At 40.2% G+C, this 16,962-nt stretch overlaps 1 protein-coding gene across 3 annotated transcripts; it reads right to left on the bottom strand.

The window, feature by feature from the left end:
* Window positions 1-1,367: 1,367 nt before the first annotated feature.
* Window positions 1,368-16,116, bottom strand: LOC101160509 (xin actin-binding repeat-containing protein 1). 3 transcript variants are annotated; one of them, XM_023964796.1, is made up of 9 exons: window positions 15,896-16,116; window positions 14,445-14,585; window positions 14,210-14,264; window positions 13,840-14,142; window positions 13,440-13,509; window positions 9,388-9,509; window positions 9,207-9,248; window positions 3,804-8,240; window positions 3,251-3,364 (listed from the first exon to the last, which is right to left on the bottom strand). In XM_023964796.1, the coding sequence occupies exons 2-9, from the start codon at window positions 14,573-14,575 to the stop codon at window positions 3,362-3,364; spliced, it is 5,163 nt and encodes a 1,720-aa protein (XP_023820564.1). In that variant the 5' UTR covers window positions 14,576-14,585; window positions 15,896-16,116; the 3' UTR covers window positions 3,251-3,361. The 3 variants fall into 3 exon arrangements, with proteins under 3 accessions (XP_020566592.2, XP_023820563.1, XP_023820564.1); XM_020710933.2 differs by having other exon boundaries at window positions 1,368-8,240; window positions 15,896-16,061; XM_023964795.1 differs by lacking the exons at window positions 13,440-13,509; window positions 13,840-14,142; window positions 14,210-14,264; window positions 14,445-14,585; window positions 15,896-16,116 and adding an exon at window positions 11,410-11,619 and having other exon boundaries at window positions 1,368-8,240.
* Between the last annotated feature and the right edge of the window lie 846 nt (window positions 16,117-16,962).

Below are 16,962 nucleotides of genomic sequence, written 5' to 3'. Positions count from 1 at the left end.
GAGGTTAATTTATCAAATGTAGCTTTCTAAGATTTACAAAAATTGAATTATTATTGTTTTTGTTTTATTCGTATTGCTTCTTTTGGTTCAAACTGAGGTTCATATGAGGTCCTTTCAAAGTTAAATATCATATTTGTCAAATCATATCTGCCTGCTGCAGTAGGTTTACCTGAATTAAAAATGCAAAAAAGTCAAACATGACATTTCCTATTATCATGACTTTGCTGCGTCTTCTTTTTGCATTTACATAAACATGACAACATAGGATACAATTTGGAAAACTCTATACATGTAAATGCATTAAGAACTATGCTTTTGAACATCAACCATAGATTAGTGTGCAGCAGAGAATAATATTTGCATTGTTGTCTTTTTCCAAATAAAACACAGCTCTGACAGTGGAATAAGCCTTATGTCATCCTTTTGCTCAGTTATCTGACATGTTGAAGTTTATGAGTACTGGTAAAAACAAAAGACCTTGTTTTAGTGTTATGTCAGCATTGATGAAAAAAAGTTATTTTTACTAATGAATGATCGCCTCCATTTTATAATGTAAACACAAATAACAAAACTTAAACAATATATTATTCATTGAAAGAATTTGCATTTTTTAAAGCAAAGGGCCACGATAGAAGGATGATAGAGCCTCAGGTTGCAGACTCCGGAGCTAAATTCATAAAATCGTTGGTGTAACTTATTGGACATAATCAGAATGGGCAAGGATAAATTGGCTTTTTTGTAAAAATTGTTGGAAAATATTTTTTTACCTTTAAAAAGCACCATATCCTAGTTTTACTACCCAACCAAGGCAAAATCAATTTAAAAAAAGTTTTATCTGCTGCTTATTGGCTTGGGGAAGTAATACACATATTCATTCAATGTTTTTAAAAACATTAATTTTAAAAGTGCTTCACTGTTGGGTTGAGCAGTAGTTAACCCCTTTAACCCTTGTGCTGTCTTAGATGACCCCACCCTTGCATTGACGTGTTCTCCCTAGTGCTATCCTAGGCACTTTAACGTTGGGAGTTGGGTAATTTAGACCCACTAGACAGTGCTCTGGACCTTTTTTCTTCAATGATTTGTGATCTTCACTGGTGTCCATGGATTACATGAAATCTTTCCACCTTTATCCACCTTTGTCATGGTAGGGAGAACACGTCAATGTAAGGGTGGGGTCATCTAAGATAGCACAAGGGTTAAGAAAAAAAATGTGGCGCAATATTATGTGTGCAGCTGATTATTTTGATTTTAATCCAGACTTTGTTTGATCTGTACTTGTAAAAATATATGCATATGTCTGTGAACTTGCAAACATTTCAATTTCAACAAATGTATTTTACATAGGAATGAGGTTTTGCAACTTTACGTTTTTTTTAACGTTTGTTTTATTGACAACTAACACAACAGAATTTACAATGGTTGCAGTATAAAATCTATAAGACAAAGACTCATAACATTTGTTTAGGCCAAACAAGAAAACTTTACATTACCACATAATAGAAATATTAAAGAAATTAAAAGCCTATGTTGATAAAGTTACAAAGGAATATGTGGTTTTACTTGGGTCTGCTAAAAGTTACAAAAACTGTCCCTTCCTCTTTGGGGCGGCTAAATACTTTATCATCAAAGGGGTGTCTAGGTCGTCTCATCAAAGGGGAAGTCACAGCTTCGTACCTGGTTGGACTCCCCATTGCTTCAAACAGAGCAGATGCTTTACTGTCAGAATGGTTAGAGACGAATGTTGAAGTCACAGAAGACACAAACACGTTGCCAAAGCCATCGCTTTCCTCATATGTTTCTCTGACCGTCTTGGTGTCAATTATTCCTGCAGGTTTCTCTGGAAGGGTCTTGACTTCCAGCACACTGACCTGCTGTTGAGGACGATCCAAACTCTGATTGGCGCCATCAGCTTGTGGTTTGAACGTCATCATGGTGGGTTTTGGTTGCTCCATAGGCTTTCTTGCTGAGTGAATGGAGATAAACGAAGGGGAGGATTGAGAGGATGATTGCCGGACAAGTCTTTTTTTGGGAACTTCTTCTTTAGGACATTTTAAATCTGTCGTCTCTTTGGCGCAGACTGGTTTGGTCTTGCTTGATACAATACTTATCTTCTTAATGTTGTTGGCAGATTGAAGATTTTGCTCTGTTTTCATAGACTCGTCAAACAGTCCTGACAGTCCTGCAATGTCCGCCTCAGATTTTAGATTGGACACAGAATATAAAGCTTTTTTTATTGTTTCTTCAATGTCAAGAAGCTTTGTTAACGTCTGTTCTTTCAGCTTCCGTATGTCTTTGCTAGCCTTCTCCAGATCTTCAAATGCCATCTCAACGGACGAGATGCTCTCTAGATCATCATCCTGCGCTTCTGCTTCAACTTTCTTTGCAGCCGTTTTACTTTGCTTTGCAGTTTTATTCGACGTCACCATCCACTCGGGAACATACAACGTCTTGATGGAGCTTTTCTCCTCTGCGGAGGTCTCTCCTTCTATCTCCTTCACCTGAGAAAGGACTCCTTTGAGCTCCTCCCGTTTCCTTAGATTTTCAAAAATTTCCATGGCTGCCTGCTCATTTTCTCTCATGATCTCCTCCTTGTGGACAGAAAGCCTTTGTCTTCTTTCATTTTCTGTCTCCCTCACTTTTTTCTCTCTGAGAACAACTTTTTCCTGACATACTGGTTTCTGCTGTTCATTTGAATGTGAGTGCCATGCCTTGACTGAACTGTTAATGTGGGACGTTTGCGCCACAGTGTCGCTTTTATCTGTTTTTGCGTCATTTGTGACTTTAACCTTCTTCGGCAGCACAAATCTTGGGTTGGAAACATCACTGTCCTGTCTGTCAAACTTCTGAACAACAGACTGGAAGCTGGTATTCATCTCCTCTTTTCCTTCTCCTGCATGGTTCCTCTTCCACATCTGAATCTCCTCAGCTGCATTTATTTTCTTTATCAGACCGTCATCATTTTCAGGCAGTTGGAAGTCTGCTTTCCTCTTTGTAATTGACAACATTTGTGTTTCCTCAATCTTTGAGTCAATTGTTTGGTTAATATCGACTTCATCTGCATATTTGTTCATTGTTCGGTGAGTTGGGATATCTTGTTGTTTGCTTTGGGGAGACGTAGGAACTGGCTGTTTTTGTGTCTGGGGAGACGCTGCACTGGGGGCCGGAGTTGGTCTTTCAGGGGCCACGGATTTCATCCATTGTGGCTTTGGTGGTAAAGCTGGCTTCTGCTCCTGTGGTTTTTCACCCTTTTCGGGAGGTAAAGATGGCGTTACTCCTTCAGACCAGGACACACTAGTGTTTCCATGTGCTATAGGGTTGGGGGATGGACTCTGTGTTGCTATGGCTGGCTGTCCTTCACAGGTTACTGAAATTGAAGGAGATAACGTTGTGTCAGATGGAGGCACAGACACCACAGCACAATGATTGTGAACAGTTCTGCTTCTCCTTGAACAAGGAGAAGCCCTGCCTGAATTCCTGTATATCATGGCAGCTTTGTAGTCTCCTCTGGACACATTTATATTTGATTTCTCCAGAGAGTCCAAAGCCAATTGCATATTTCCTCTAACAATGTTGTTTTTTTCTACAACCTTGTGATCTGCCGGTGGACTCTGCAGAGACCTGATCGCTGCCTTCACATCTCCCATAATAATCTCCTCTGTCTCATCTTCAGTTGTGTGACCATTATAATCGCAAACATCAGAAGGTGGCATTGACTCTGGTGCACAACTATTGTCTACAAATGGACTTGATTGATTAGCCTCAAAAAAAATCTGACCTCTATGATCTCTCTCTGCATCACTGACCTTGGGATGAGTCCTGATTTGCTGGCACTTGGTGGAGGAAGAAGATTGCACCAGAGTGGAGGAACTTTCTTCTTGGGCCACAGTGCTCAAGTTGAATATTTTTCCAGGAACAACCAACTCTCGCTCCACGTGCATGCTTTGCTGTTTTGCCATTTCAAGAGATCTTTTTGCTGCTTTTACGTTTCCAGATATTATGACTTCCTTTTGTGCTTGATTCCCTTCTTCTACGGGACCATGGGTTGACAGGTCTATGTCGTAGATAGTTCCAGGCACAATGATTTCCCGTTCCATGTGCCTGCTCTGCTCTTTTGCAAGCTCCAAAGACTCCATGGTTGCTTTGATATCACCTGGAACCACCTCTTCTTTGTCCAAAATTATTGGTTGCTTCACAAAAAGTTGCTTCTTTGCTGATGAGACATCTCCAGGGATGATTTCCTCCTTTAGTATGCAGCTCTCAATGCTAAGTGCGCACTCAGAGGAGAAAACCTTTTTGGCATTCTTTACGTCTCCCGGTAAAACGTCACAGATGGATCTTTCCATGTGCTCCTTTTGTTGGTGAAGGCTTCTCTTGGCTTCCTTCACACTCCCATGCACTGTGTCAAACTGCTCCTTCACCAACAGGCCGCCATCAGCTTCACACTCAGATGCCTCAGCATAAAGACTCCTCAGATATTCAAGGTCTCCTTTTTCAATGCAGCTTTTTAACAAATTCACGTTTCCCTTCTCACTTTCGTCCACTCTGCATGAAACTGCTGGTCTTTGACTTTGAGCAGACGCCAGCAGGTTTCCAATCGTAGACTTAACGTCTCCTTTCTCTGTGACATGACTCTCTGTTCTGGTTTCTTTGTTGATGTAGAGTGAATAAACAGACATTTCTGCTCGTCCCTCTCCAGTCTCTTGCATTATGATTCCCTTCTTGAGGTTCTTATTTGGAATGAGAAGCTGATCTATTGTTTGAACAATGTTTCTAGCTCTTTGATCACTTTCAAAAGTGGTAGAGTCAGTCAACTCCAAGACTGGAAGCTCAACCACTGTGGTGTTAGCTTCACCTTTTTCTGTTTGTCTCAGAAGCGTGATTTGTGGGGCCAGAGTCGGCGTTAGCAGCAGCTGGAGCATGATGTTACTTATGTTGCCTTGAACCACATCCTCCTTCTGAATCTGAACGCCCGTGTTACTCTCAAGCAGATATTTTGCCATGGTAATACTCTTGCCTTCATTAGTTTCTATAATAATGCCACTCGATTGCACAAAATGATTCTGGTGTAAGTATGAAAGAGTATCAGCCACGCTGTTGGCTGTGATTTTGTCCAGTGGGGTGGTCTCAAAGAGCCAGGTGGTGCACTTTACGTCGGTTTTAGGAATCTCCTCGACACCTTGGACTGTAGTGTTTTCTGAGTCTTTGATTTTGTCCAGCGGGTTGGATTCAAATAGCCAAGTGCAGCGCTTTACATCTCCCTTCTGGCTGTCTTCCCTGTGGACAATTTTCACTGGACTCTGTTCCTCAGGTTCCCCCTTCAGATGGTCAATGGTCTGATTCTCGAAGAGCCAGGTCGAAGTTCTCACGTCACCCCGCTGGACATCAGTGACACTCACCGTTCTCACAAACTTCTGGTTCGATGGCTCAGACTCAAACAGCTTTTTATTTTCCTGTACACTAATACTTCCAAAGTCTTCAGAAACACTGACTGAAGGTTCATCTTGGCCCCCAAAGGAGTCTAAAGGTTGAGTTTCAAACTTCCACCTGGCTGATTCAACACCACCTTTGTTGACATCTTCTTGCGTGACAGCTCGTATCACGTAGACTTCATTTTCCGCTTTGATGGCATCGAGCGGTTTCGTCTCAAACATCCACCTCGCTCCTCTAACATCACCACTCATCACCTCTTCCTTTTTCACAGTTGTCACTTCATGAAACTGGCCCTCCTTGTCTCTGATGGCATACAGTGGCAGGGATTCAAACATCATGGTGCTAGACTTCACGTCAACATTGCTCACAGGCTCTTCCACAGAGGCTGATACCTGCTTAAGGGGCTCCTTTTGGATTTTGTCCAGCGAGGAAGTTTCAAATATAAACTTCTTGTTCTGTACATCGCCGCTTTCCTGACTGAGTCTCTGCGTATTGGATTTGTCGCTGTCCTTGTTGATCAAGTTCATTGGGCAGTTCTCGAACATCCAAGTAACTTTATGAACTGACCCTTTTTCAATCTCTTCATCTTGGCTCTGGCTTTCAGTAGCTTTTACAATTTCAGATCCTATTTCGTTAAGTGACTGGGACTCAAAAAGCTCCTTGACACGAGAGACGTCACCTGACTGAAAGTTAACCTGACTGATGCACCTGAGGTCTTGCTCTGAATCTGAATCCTTTCTTATTCTGTCCAAGGTCTCAGTTTCAAAAAGATGTTTGACGGTTTGAACGTCGACTTGTGATCTGACAGAATCCTGAACGGTGCTGCATAGTCTTAAACTGTATGGCTCACCCTGTTTGATGCTGTCAAGAGGCTGGGACTCAAAAAGCCAGGTAATAGATCTGACGTTGGTACCGTCAGTTAAATCTTGATCCTTCAGTCTTTCATCTTTTTCGCATTGAACGTCCATCGATTGGGTCTCAAACAACCATTTGCACGTCTTGACGTCACCTTTGCAAAGCTCCTCTCTGTCTGAAGATGTTTTTTCTGTCTGGTTGACCTTACAATGGATGCCATCTATTGTCTGAGTTTCAAAAAGCCACTTAGCCATGTTGAGGTCACCTGTGCACTCCTCCTGTCTGGTGATTCCTTTGATCACCTCAACGTTTCCATTTCTATCTGCTAGCTCGTCTAAGGGCTTGGTCTCAAACATCCACTTGTAGTTTTTGACTTTTCCTTTGACGAATTCCTCCCGGCTGACGGTTGTGACTTCATGGAGGTTTCCAGAACTGTCTTTTATTGCGTATAAAGGAGTTGTTTCAAACATGAGTTTGTTTTCTTTTACATTTCCACCTTCAATAGTCTTCATTATAGCAAAACTCTCCTGACTTTCAGCACTTTTGCTCAAGAGAATTGTTTCAAAAAGTTGCTTGAATCCCTTTACATCCCCCTTCTCTATCACCTGCTTTTTCGGCAAGACGTCCCTATGCATACCGCCATTCTGAAATATTTGCTTTCTGTCTTTTACTCCTCCTTGTTCTTCAGCTGAAATGGTAATTTTCTTTAAACGCCCAACCTCATCATTTTCCCCAAGGGCCTCCATGGGCTGTGTTTCAAACAGCCACAGCGAAGTCTTGACATCTCCACCAATAACCTCTTCCTTCTCCACAGATGTTTCGGCAGCATCACCTTTTAGACTCACCAGTGGCTGCCTTTCAGAGAGCTTCTTTTTGTTGCTGACATCAGCCTCTCCTGGACAGATGGCTACTTGAGCCTCAAGCTTATCTGCGCCAATGGCTTCTTGAATTGTTTCGAACGACTGAGTTTCAAACATCCACCTCTTTTGATCAACTCCTCCTTTCTGCCCTTCTTCCAGAGATATACCCCGAATTATTTTCACCCCATCAACGCCTTTATTGATCAGATCCAAAGGCTGAGTTTCAAAAAGCCAACGAGCCGTATGGATTTCACTGCTGTTGATCTCCTCCCTGCAGATGGATTTAATCTCGTGGATGTTACCGCTGTTGTCTCTGATGGCACAGCCAGGATCTGTCTGGAAGAGCTTTACTGTCTTCTGGACGTCTCCTTTCTGCTCCTGAAGCTCTGATTTAAGCTTCAGGAAGGTGTGATCCTCACAGGAGTTACATTGCCCCAAGTCACTCAGCGGTTTGGACTCAAAAAGAAGTCGAGTCCCTCTGACGTTGCCGGGCTGGATAGGCTCTCTCAGAAGTGCCTCAACAAGTTCTCCCTCTTCAGTTTTTGGTTTATTGAAGGAATCTAAAGGTTGGGTCTCAAACAACCACATAGATGTTCTTACATCTCCCATGACTGAGGTCTGACGCTCAACAGGTTTGAGCACACGGCTGTCGTTGCCCTCAAACACTAGGGAGGTGTTTCTAACATCTCCACCTTTTAACTCCTCCTCAAGCAGTAACTTTCTGGTTTCGTGGGGATCTCCAATGTTGTCCAGAGTCCAGTTCTCAAAGATCCACTTCATAGACTGCACTTCACCACTATAGGCTTGGTCCTGGTTGCTCTCCGACTGCACTGCCTTCATGATATCGTCATCCACTGCATCATCGAGCCCCGCCCGCAGGTCGGGATGGATGTGTTTGAAAAGCCTCTTCAGCTCGCTCTTCTGCCGCTGCTGGTAGAATGTGGAGAAGGTTTCTTTAGGAGGAGGCACAGGAAGGGCTGTAGCATCTTCATAGTCAGTGGGTCTAGGTGGTACAGGAGGAGGTGGAGGAGGAAGCAGGTCTTCTTCCTCATGACGTGGTTGAGAAACTGTCACTTTACTGACTGCTTCGGCCATCTTGAAGAAAAGAAAACAGGAGTAACAGCTTTAGCATGCACCAGAATGTATAAATGAGGACATCTAGACTGGCATGCATGTAGAGAAGATGTTATACTTTACCTTTTTCCAGGTTTTTGTGTTGTTTTTTCACAGCAAACCATCCTGTGTCACACCGGGGTTAACGGTACACTTCACTGCTGTTAGTATGCACACATTTTGGTTATTTTTTTAAACATGAACCCTCCGGGACAGTCTGAAGAATTGGGTCTCATCTTTTCCATTTCCTAAAGTATCTTAAATTTAGCTCACCGATAGCCAACTTCGTTTGAAAATTAAAAAAAAAAACATAAAATATTTTTTCCTTCTTTTAATGAAACGCTAGCAAATATTTTTTTTTGTTGTAATTAGAGTTTTAGCTAAGCCATACATAGGCAGCAAAGTTATGACATTTGCAGTGGTAGTTTTAGTTTTTATGTACAAAATAGTCCCCCTGAACAAAATAAAAAAGACTAACAATAAATTATTATCAATAATTTGTTTTTACTCATCCTAATATCAAATGTCACTGCTTTAATCACTTGTTGAGCCAGATGTATCAAATATGATACTTTGAAAAAACAAATCTGAGTCATTATTATTATTTTTATTATTAAAATAGTTTATTTCTATTCTAGTTCAAAGTTGTTGGGAATAATTTTTCAGTCTGTAGTGGTCACCTTCTGAATAAATATCACACCATGATCACAGCTCCTATTGTGTTTATGGCACTCCATCTCACCAAAAAATATTGTGTAGCCACTATTTTAAAAAGATTTAAAAAAACACAAAAACATGACTTTTAACTACATTTTTAGACAAAACTTAAAAGTTTTGACTTTTTTTTAAAGCAAAAGACAGAAATGTTGAACTCTTAAAATCAGGCATGCATAGAACGACGGAAACAAAGTAAATGAAACCACACATGCTGGAAAAATGCAACAATACCTTGCTCCTTTTAGTTCTTGTAGCTGAATTTTCAGTCACTTCCTGCGCAACAGAAGATTAAGCGTGAGTTTAGATGGTAGTTGGTTTGATGATTCATCAAGTTGGGGATTTATTGGAATTTTTCTGTGAAAGGCCTTGACCTGAGTCTGATGAGGGAATGAGAAGCATTTCAGGAACTCACCGGATGTACTGGGCCTCCTGTGGAGTCTGCTGCTGCTCTTGACAGATAGAGCGCTGATCTGTCTCTGACTGATGGGGAGGTCGTTGCCCTGCTACTGCTCACTGATGAGTTATGTTTGTCATCTGCAAGAGCAAAAGTAATTTTAAAAGTATATTTGATGAAGTTGAAATTTTGTTTTGCCCATATTTGATGCCCTGAAACACTTTTTTAGGTAAAACTGAGCTGTATTCCAATATAAGGATGTAAGATTGTGTGTAGTGTCCACAACAATCTGTATGATAACAGCATGTTTGTGTATTTTTAGACAAGTGTGGGGGTAAATATAGTGACAATGGTATTTGTCTTATCGCAACACTTTTAAGCTAACTTGTGAAGCTTTTGTTAAATTGTCTTCTTAGGATGCAAATTAAAAGATACCATTTTCTCAAATTAAAGACTTTCTAGAGGCTTGGATTGAGAGAGCAGACGACATAAATGGGTTTCGGCGTACTGCCTGGGACCTTCAGCAGCCTGCATGCCATGGAGTGACCATGACGCCAAGGAGGAAAGAAAAACAGCAACTGCAAGCTCAGCTGGAGTGATACAGACGGTTTGCACATTGTTTGAATGAGCTCTCTGCCATCAAACTATCAACACCTGCCCTGAGGAATGCAACCGACTGAGCCACAGTCACGACAGGAGAATCGTTTTACCCGGCAACGAAAAGCTCCTTTGACTGCTTTAAATGAACGTTTCAAACCAAAAAATTTTTTTTTCTACTCTGAACAATTTGAATGAATTAGTGTTCAAAGTGATGTAAAAGCTATTCATGTGTGACTAATGTCTGGACTGAAAAACACCTCCCTATTATGCCCACAAAGCTCTCGTGGGACAAAAGGACGGAGCAGCAAGCTGGCGCCTCTCACGAGGCCAGACTTAAAGCATTTTCATAGCTGGGTGAGCAGACAGAATGAAGCAACCCTGGCCGTGCACGTTCCCTGGAGGGGAGGTCACTCATCACCACACATTTACACACTCGTCCCGCAAAACGGGGATTAGTTCCAACCGCTTGGTGCCAACATAGATGGATGTTGTGGCGGCATTTTAGCCTCACTGACTTGCAGAAGTGTAATCAACTTCCTTGGGATTTTTCTCACTCTAGAAGCTGACATCTCTTTGATACAGGTCGGAAGAGAAGAGATGAAGAAGAGCTATTAGCGGCGCAGGGCGTGGTTTTTCAGCTGCTGACAGCTGAAAAGCAGTTGCTGTTTGTTCTTTATCACCTTCACCTCCATCAGCTGTTTGAGGACACATTTACAGACGCTAATGAAAACCAGAGAGACAAAAAAATCTCCCCGTCCATGGGATCCAGCTTGACGGAGTTACACCAAAGCGACTGAGTTGGTCGGAGATCTTGAAATCCTTGTTTTGGCCTTTGTTGCATAGTCATATTAACCCCTTGATGATCTAATTTAACAAATACTTTCAAGCAAAAACCCAAGTGATTTTTTTTTCATTGCCGGAAATACATTCAGGTGTCAAGGGGTTAAAAAGCTGAAAACAAAAGAACTCGGACACCAGAATGCTTGTGTGAGTAGTCCTTTCACAGCTAACATCTATTATAAAATCTCCATATTGCATCATATTAAAGTCTGGAATTTTATTGGTAGATGTCTCGCCGGTGGGACAGCTATCAAGAACGTTTTAAAGTCCAAAAAAACTGCAATAGATTTTCTTTCCTGATTTGTATTTTTCCTCCTATGTAGGTTAGTGATTTACAAAAAAATGTGTTACTTCACATAAAAACTATTGTACCCTATTCTGAAATCAGCTTTGACACACTATACACCCAGATTTAAATATGGAGATTGCAGCATTATTAGTAATATTGTACAATTTTTGCACTTCTAAATTATATCCAACATAATAAAACACCTTCTAAAGTAAGTTTTTCGAGTCAATATTACACAGGAGTTTCATAATATAACAGTAACCACACATTTTCATAATTTCTCTCTATCCGGATGAGTCATTTATACTTACTAAACGATGTGTGTCACTTCCTCTTTTATCTCAGTTGTGTTGAATATCAGACTCCCTGTATCGTCTCACACAGTCTCTGTCCTCACCCAAACTGAGCTCTTCCTCGTCCTGGGGCCTTTGTGACAGCTGATTTTATCTGCACCCGCAGACCCACTAGAAGACTTTGGCTATTTTGGGATGGTGGGCTGGCTGCTGCTACCAGCCTGAGTCAATCACCTCCCTTTCCCACAGCTGCATTGTCACACACTATTACAGGCACTGGGTGGGACCAGAAATTGTATCAGTGGACACTTGGTCCGAGATAAAATGACACACAGGAAGTTGTAGATGTTTCTATTTTAGTCAACTGCTGCAGTCTAGGAAGACTTTCAGGCTTCAAGATTGAAAAAGATTTGTTCACAAAAAAACATTTATAGATCTATAGCTCACTGATTTATGCGGAGAAATGATGTAACCTCGTCCTGTCAATTGTTTGAACACACCCAATAAGGATGTTGAATGATTAAGAATTCAGCTGTCAGCTGTCAATCAAAAAAGATTCAGTGGTTAAATTAGTCATCTTCTATTGGTACGTTCATAGTGCCCTTGGTGTTCAAGTGGCCACTTCCAATGAAAACTGAATGTAAAAGCGTTAAATGTGCATTTTTGCTTCCGTGTTCAAAATCTTTCGCTTTTACGTGTTTGTGTTTTTATGTCAGTTTTCAGCTCTATGTACAAAACGTGCGGCCATTGAACGCACGGTGAAAGTTAAACCAGTAGAAATTTGACCAATCAGGGACTGGGATTTGGTTGTGACGTATGGGTAGCTTCCTTATCAATTCATGAAAGTGCCAACGCTGAGAAAATGGATAATTAAGGAGAAATCAATAATTGGGGTTTCTGCCTGGAATTATATGACACCAAGTCTTTCATTTCTTGGAACACCATATGCTAAAAGCACGTATAAGAATCCGTGTTAAGTGCATTCTTGACTGCGCATCACAGGTGAATATAGCATAAGTAATGGAAAAACTATTCGTAATCTGACACTTCTGTTTTTTCTTGTTTGTTTTCAGCAGCACTGCCCCCATGCTGCCACTGCTGTTAATACATGTCCAGGTGGATGGTCCACTCTTAAAGGTTCACTGTGAAAATAGCAGTGCTGTGGTATCTTTGAATTCCAGCTGGGTGTTTTTCAGTGTGGACTTTGCATGGATGGGCTTTTCTTCATGCACTCCAGCTTCCCGAACAGTTAAAAACATGTTTCATTTGTTATTTGGAGATATTGTGTGTGTGTTCAGTTTCCTTTTAACTCCTCATTCCGGCTAAACTCAATCTTTAAGTTGTAAAATTCAAGCTTTTGAATTTTTGGGCAAAAAAAAAAAAAAAGAATTCAAAAGTTTGCTAAATTAAATAATTATTTATAAAAATAAGTAAAGTGTTAGTAATTTTACTAACTGGGGTTGATGTGAAACCTTCAAAGTAAAGTAACCATGAATCATTTGTTTGAGTTTATATCTTTGGTCATATTGTTTACCTGTATCAGATTGTGCCTGAGTCATTCTGAGCCTTGACTCGAACATCACGAAGTGAAATCATCAGTCTGATACAGCAACTTCAGTTCCAATACTTTGAAAGAGGAGCAAGGACTGCGTCACTTCTATCTTAAAGGTGTGAGCCAAACACATAGTTATTTGTCTACACCACTTGGTCTTTTTTTAGCTTATTTTCCCCTCTACTATGAGACAGCACTGCATGGACTCCATGGAGCAGCCTGAAGACCTTGATCCTGACACGTTTGCTTTATGGAACCGAAACATATCTGTTTCATTTTCTGGGGATGTTTCTGGACACAGATGAATGTGCCCACATTGACGTTTCAAAGAAATTTCCTCGGCAGATACAACATTGTCTTTCAAAGTCAGGACAGCTGCCCACACACCATATTGCCAAAATATGCGCATAAATCAAGGTCTTTGTAGGAGCTCGACCCCTGATCCCATCTACCCTCTCCGGTGTCAGTGAGTGTGAATACAAAACCCTCCTCTCACCGTGTGGGTGTCTAGCAGATCTGCTATAACGTCCATTCATGGGCTTTCCTATATCTTCCTGGGTTGTTCTCTGTGGATCAATAAGAGGCCATTTTTAAATTTCATAGTTGCTGTTGCGCTATTGACATGAAATTTAATGCAGTTACAGTTTACAAACTGTAGTCTCCTTTTTTATCTTTGAAAAGTCAAAAAATAAAAATTCTTTGCATATAAAAGTTAGATTAAACCACCTTTTTGTCATGTTCCAAACGTTTTCAGTTCACTTGTTTGTGGCGCTTGGTCAGTAATTTGATTTCTTGAAAAAAAAACACTTCTTTGAATAACTTAAAGTTAAACCTTTTTTTGTCGCTTTTTTTGCACCAAGTTTTGTTCCAGCTCCAAACGTGAGGAGAAATCTCACCTGAATCCAGGCGTTCTTTGGAGTGATGTTATGACTTCCACTGTCCTGCAGGGGGAAGTCAATCCTAGCTTTACCATCCACTGCAGAGAATGAGTTGAGGCTCGGGCTGCTGTTATAGTTTTGCTGCAGGGTGGCCTTGGACTCAAAGAGTGCACACAGAGCCCTGGTGCCCACCGTGTCCTTCTGTGGTAGGAAGTCCATGGAGCGACTCCTGGAATGACCGCTGAGTCTCCCTGATCCCCACATGACCTGACTCTTCCTGTTCTCAGATCTCCAGCCATCGTCGACACAATTTCCTGAGACCTGACAAAAGGCTGTCTAAATTTTAACAGTCATCAGATTGGACCAGACTGACAGATTATTGCCTTACCTCATGCTTCTGCTCAGCTTTTTTACAACTGCTCAGGTCAGCACAGCTTTGGTAACTGTTTTAACACAACATTTATACATTTATTAAGAGAGAAAAACACCAGCTAAGCTACTTTAAGAAATCTCTTCAAAGAAACTGTTAAAAAGAGGTCAGCCGAGCTAATAAATAGGTTATTTTAAAATGTATTTGTGTATATTTGAAAGAACTGAATATTTCCTTTTTGGAATAAACTTACTGTTGTACCAGCTGTGAAACTGACTTTCTACTCCAGTTTGTTGCAGTGGGCATGACCCATGACTTCTCCTGAGCCCCAGAGAGGCTCCTCAGGGACTGAGTCCTCCTAAGACCAAAAACCTCCATTCTCATCAAACAACAGCTACAACAGAGAAAGGTTTTGCCACATTAGTTCATGATTTGTATTGTGTTTGGTCAAAGTTGACCCGTTATCAAGTGAGAAAACTGGTCAATTTATTTTTACCCGATACGCAATATAAGCATTAAAGTACCAAGTGGGTCAAAATGACCAGATGAGTTCATATTTTGCTGATATGATGTTTTATTTGCCTTGTATCAATATATAGCAAAATAGTTGTAAAATGCAGGAGTGGGTCTGAACGACCCGCAGTAAATTTCTATCAAATTTCATGGGCAGTTTTTTTCCTATAAGATGTAAATTTTGGTCACCCATTTAGACTTTTGTTTGAATGCACAGCCACATTTTGCATAACTCAGTAATAGTTTAAAATCTTACTTTCCTTGTTCTTTTTTTCTTGTTTTGCCTTAAAACTGGGAGAGTTTTATGTATAATAAGAGTGCAAAAGATTGGCTCTGGTGGACTTGCCTGTAAAAGTAATGTTGACGGACAAAATGGCATAAAGGTAAAACAGACCTTCACACCATATAAACACGTTTTTCCAGTTAGCTTTAGATAAGAATTTAACAGATACACACATTTGTAAAACATATTCAGCTAAATGTAAATTTGAGTAGCTCCAAAATATGAAACACAATCAATTAAAAAATGATAGTTTTTTTAATTAAAGCGTCAAAATGGCACAAAAATACAGTTATTTTGACATGGGTCATTTTTGACCCCTTTATAAAAGAGCATATGGTAAAGCCTTTTCTGTGTTTTAAGGTTAACAATCTATGGTTCCTTAAATCTAGAGCTACAGTGCACATTCATCCCAATCATGTCAGACACAATATCACACATTTATTAGATTTTAAACCCAAACCTAATGTTGCTGAATGTTCAGAGTTAACCCCTTTATGCCTGAATTTATTTCTAAAAATATATAAAAAGGTGATGCTAAATGACATAGAGTCCTGGATTTAATGGCACATTGCAATTTAGCAACGTATGGTGTTGAAGGGGTTGAAACTGAAGTTAACCAGTAAAAAAAGCTCAGTCACATGACTCAGCTAATGTTTATAAAAATCTCAAGTTTTGTATCAAACCTTTTTTAAACCCAAGGGTAAAAGTGTGTTACTTTAAAAAGAGTTAATTTGAAGTTTCCTTATCACTTCAGTAACATGGAAAAAGCATTTAGTCACATTAATTTTCCTAGTTGAAATCAGTCCTTTTGGAATTATTTTGTAACTGAACCTTGACTTTATTGTACAGCTAAACATAACTGTAAAATGACATTTTTTGCTGTTTTAAATCAAATGAGAACTACATACCTGAGCAGAAAAGCCTGCAGGTGAATCTCCCCCTCTCTGTTTTACCTAAGGATTAAGAGCTCCTCTCATGAGACACAGCAGTTTGTGGTGGCCAAAGTCCTTTCAAGACTTGTGATCATGGACTTCCGGAGATGAAATTTGGCACCTTAACATCACCTGATGATTTTTTCTGCTTCTGAGCATGAAAAATGATCAAACCAAAACTACAACCAAGTCTTTTCTCTGACTTTTACGTCTACTCCAAACGTCACTCGTTCACTTTGATGCTTCTTTGCTTTATTGTGTTCAAACTTCATATTATAAAAAATAAATTGCAGGTTTCTTGCTGACAACAAACTAAATTAAAGCACAGGAAAAGCTGACGGTGCATGTAGGTCAATGCAGAGATCATTTATGTTGGTAGTAGATGGTCGTTTGACAGTCAGCTGGTGTTCAAAAGGTCCAGGAACAATTGTGTTGACATGGTCGATTTTGTTGCACATTAACTTAGAGGAAGATTTATATTTGACTGGCTTTTACAATATGATGTTTAGCCTTTTATGGTGCACAACCCAAACCCTGATTGAGAAAAATGGTAGATGACAAAATGAACAAAACAATACATCTTAGAAATATTTGCTTTGACCTATTTAATTCCAGAAAATGTGTAACTGGTATCGCTAGTACATTATTTTTCCTGGCATGTGTTCTTCCTAATCGTGGTCAGAAAAAATGATAGTTCTTAAGCAAAACGAAGTTGTAAAAGTTCTGAGAGTTTACAATGATGTAATTCCAACTGGTAAATCTTTAGTCAAGTGCAAGTAAATTTTTATCCGGAGGCAGCACAAAGTGTTTTTACAGAATAAAACATACACATGACGAACTTTTGCTTCATCAGCTGGACAAAAACAAGCTTCAAGATGTGAATTTTCTCTCTGAACTGAAACTTTATTTAACCTATCGTGACGACTAGCAAATATATCGCTTTCCTCTGCCGCTGCAGTCGAGATCGGAGGTCGGAGCGCCATGTTGTCACTATAAACAAATAGTCCAAACCGAAAGAAATAACAAGAAAAACACGGAGTGCG

Source organism: Oryzias latipes, chromosome 17 (genome assembly GCF_002234675.1).
Source record: "Oryzias latipes chromosome 17, ASM223467v1".
NCBI classification, from domain to species: Eukaryota; Metazoa; Chordata; class Actinopteri; order Beloniformes; family Adrianichthyidae; genus Oryzias; species Oryzias latipes.
Note: the sequence above shows the minus strand (reverse complement) of the source record. Positions and strands in the feature narration are given on the sequence as shown.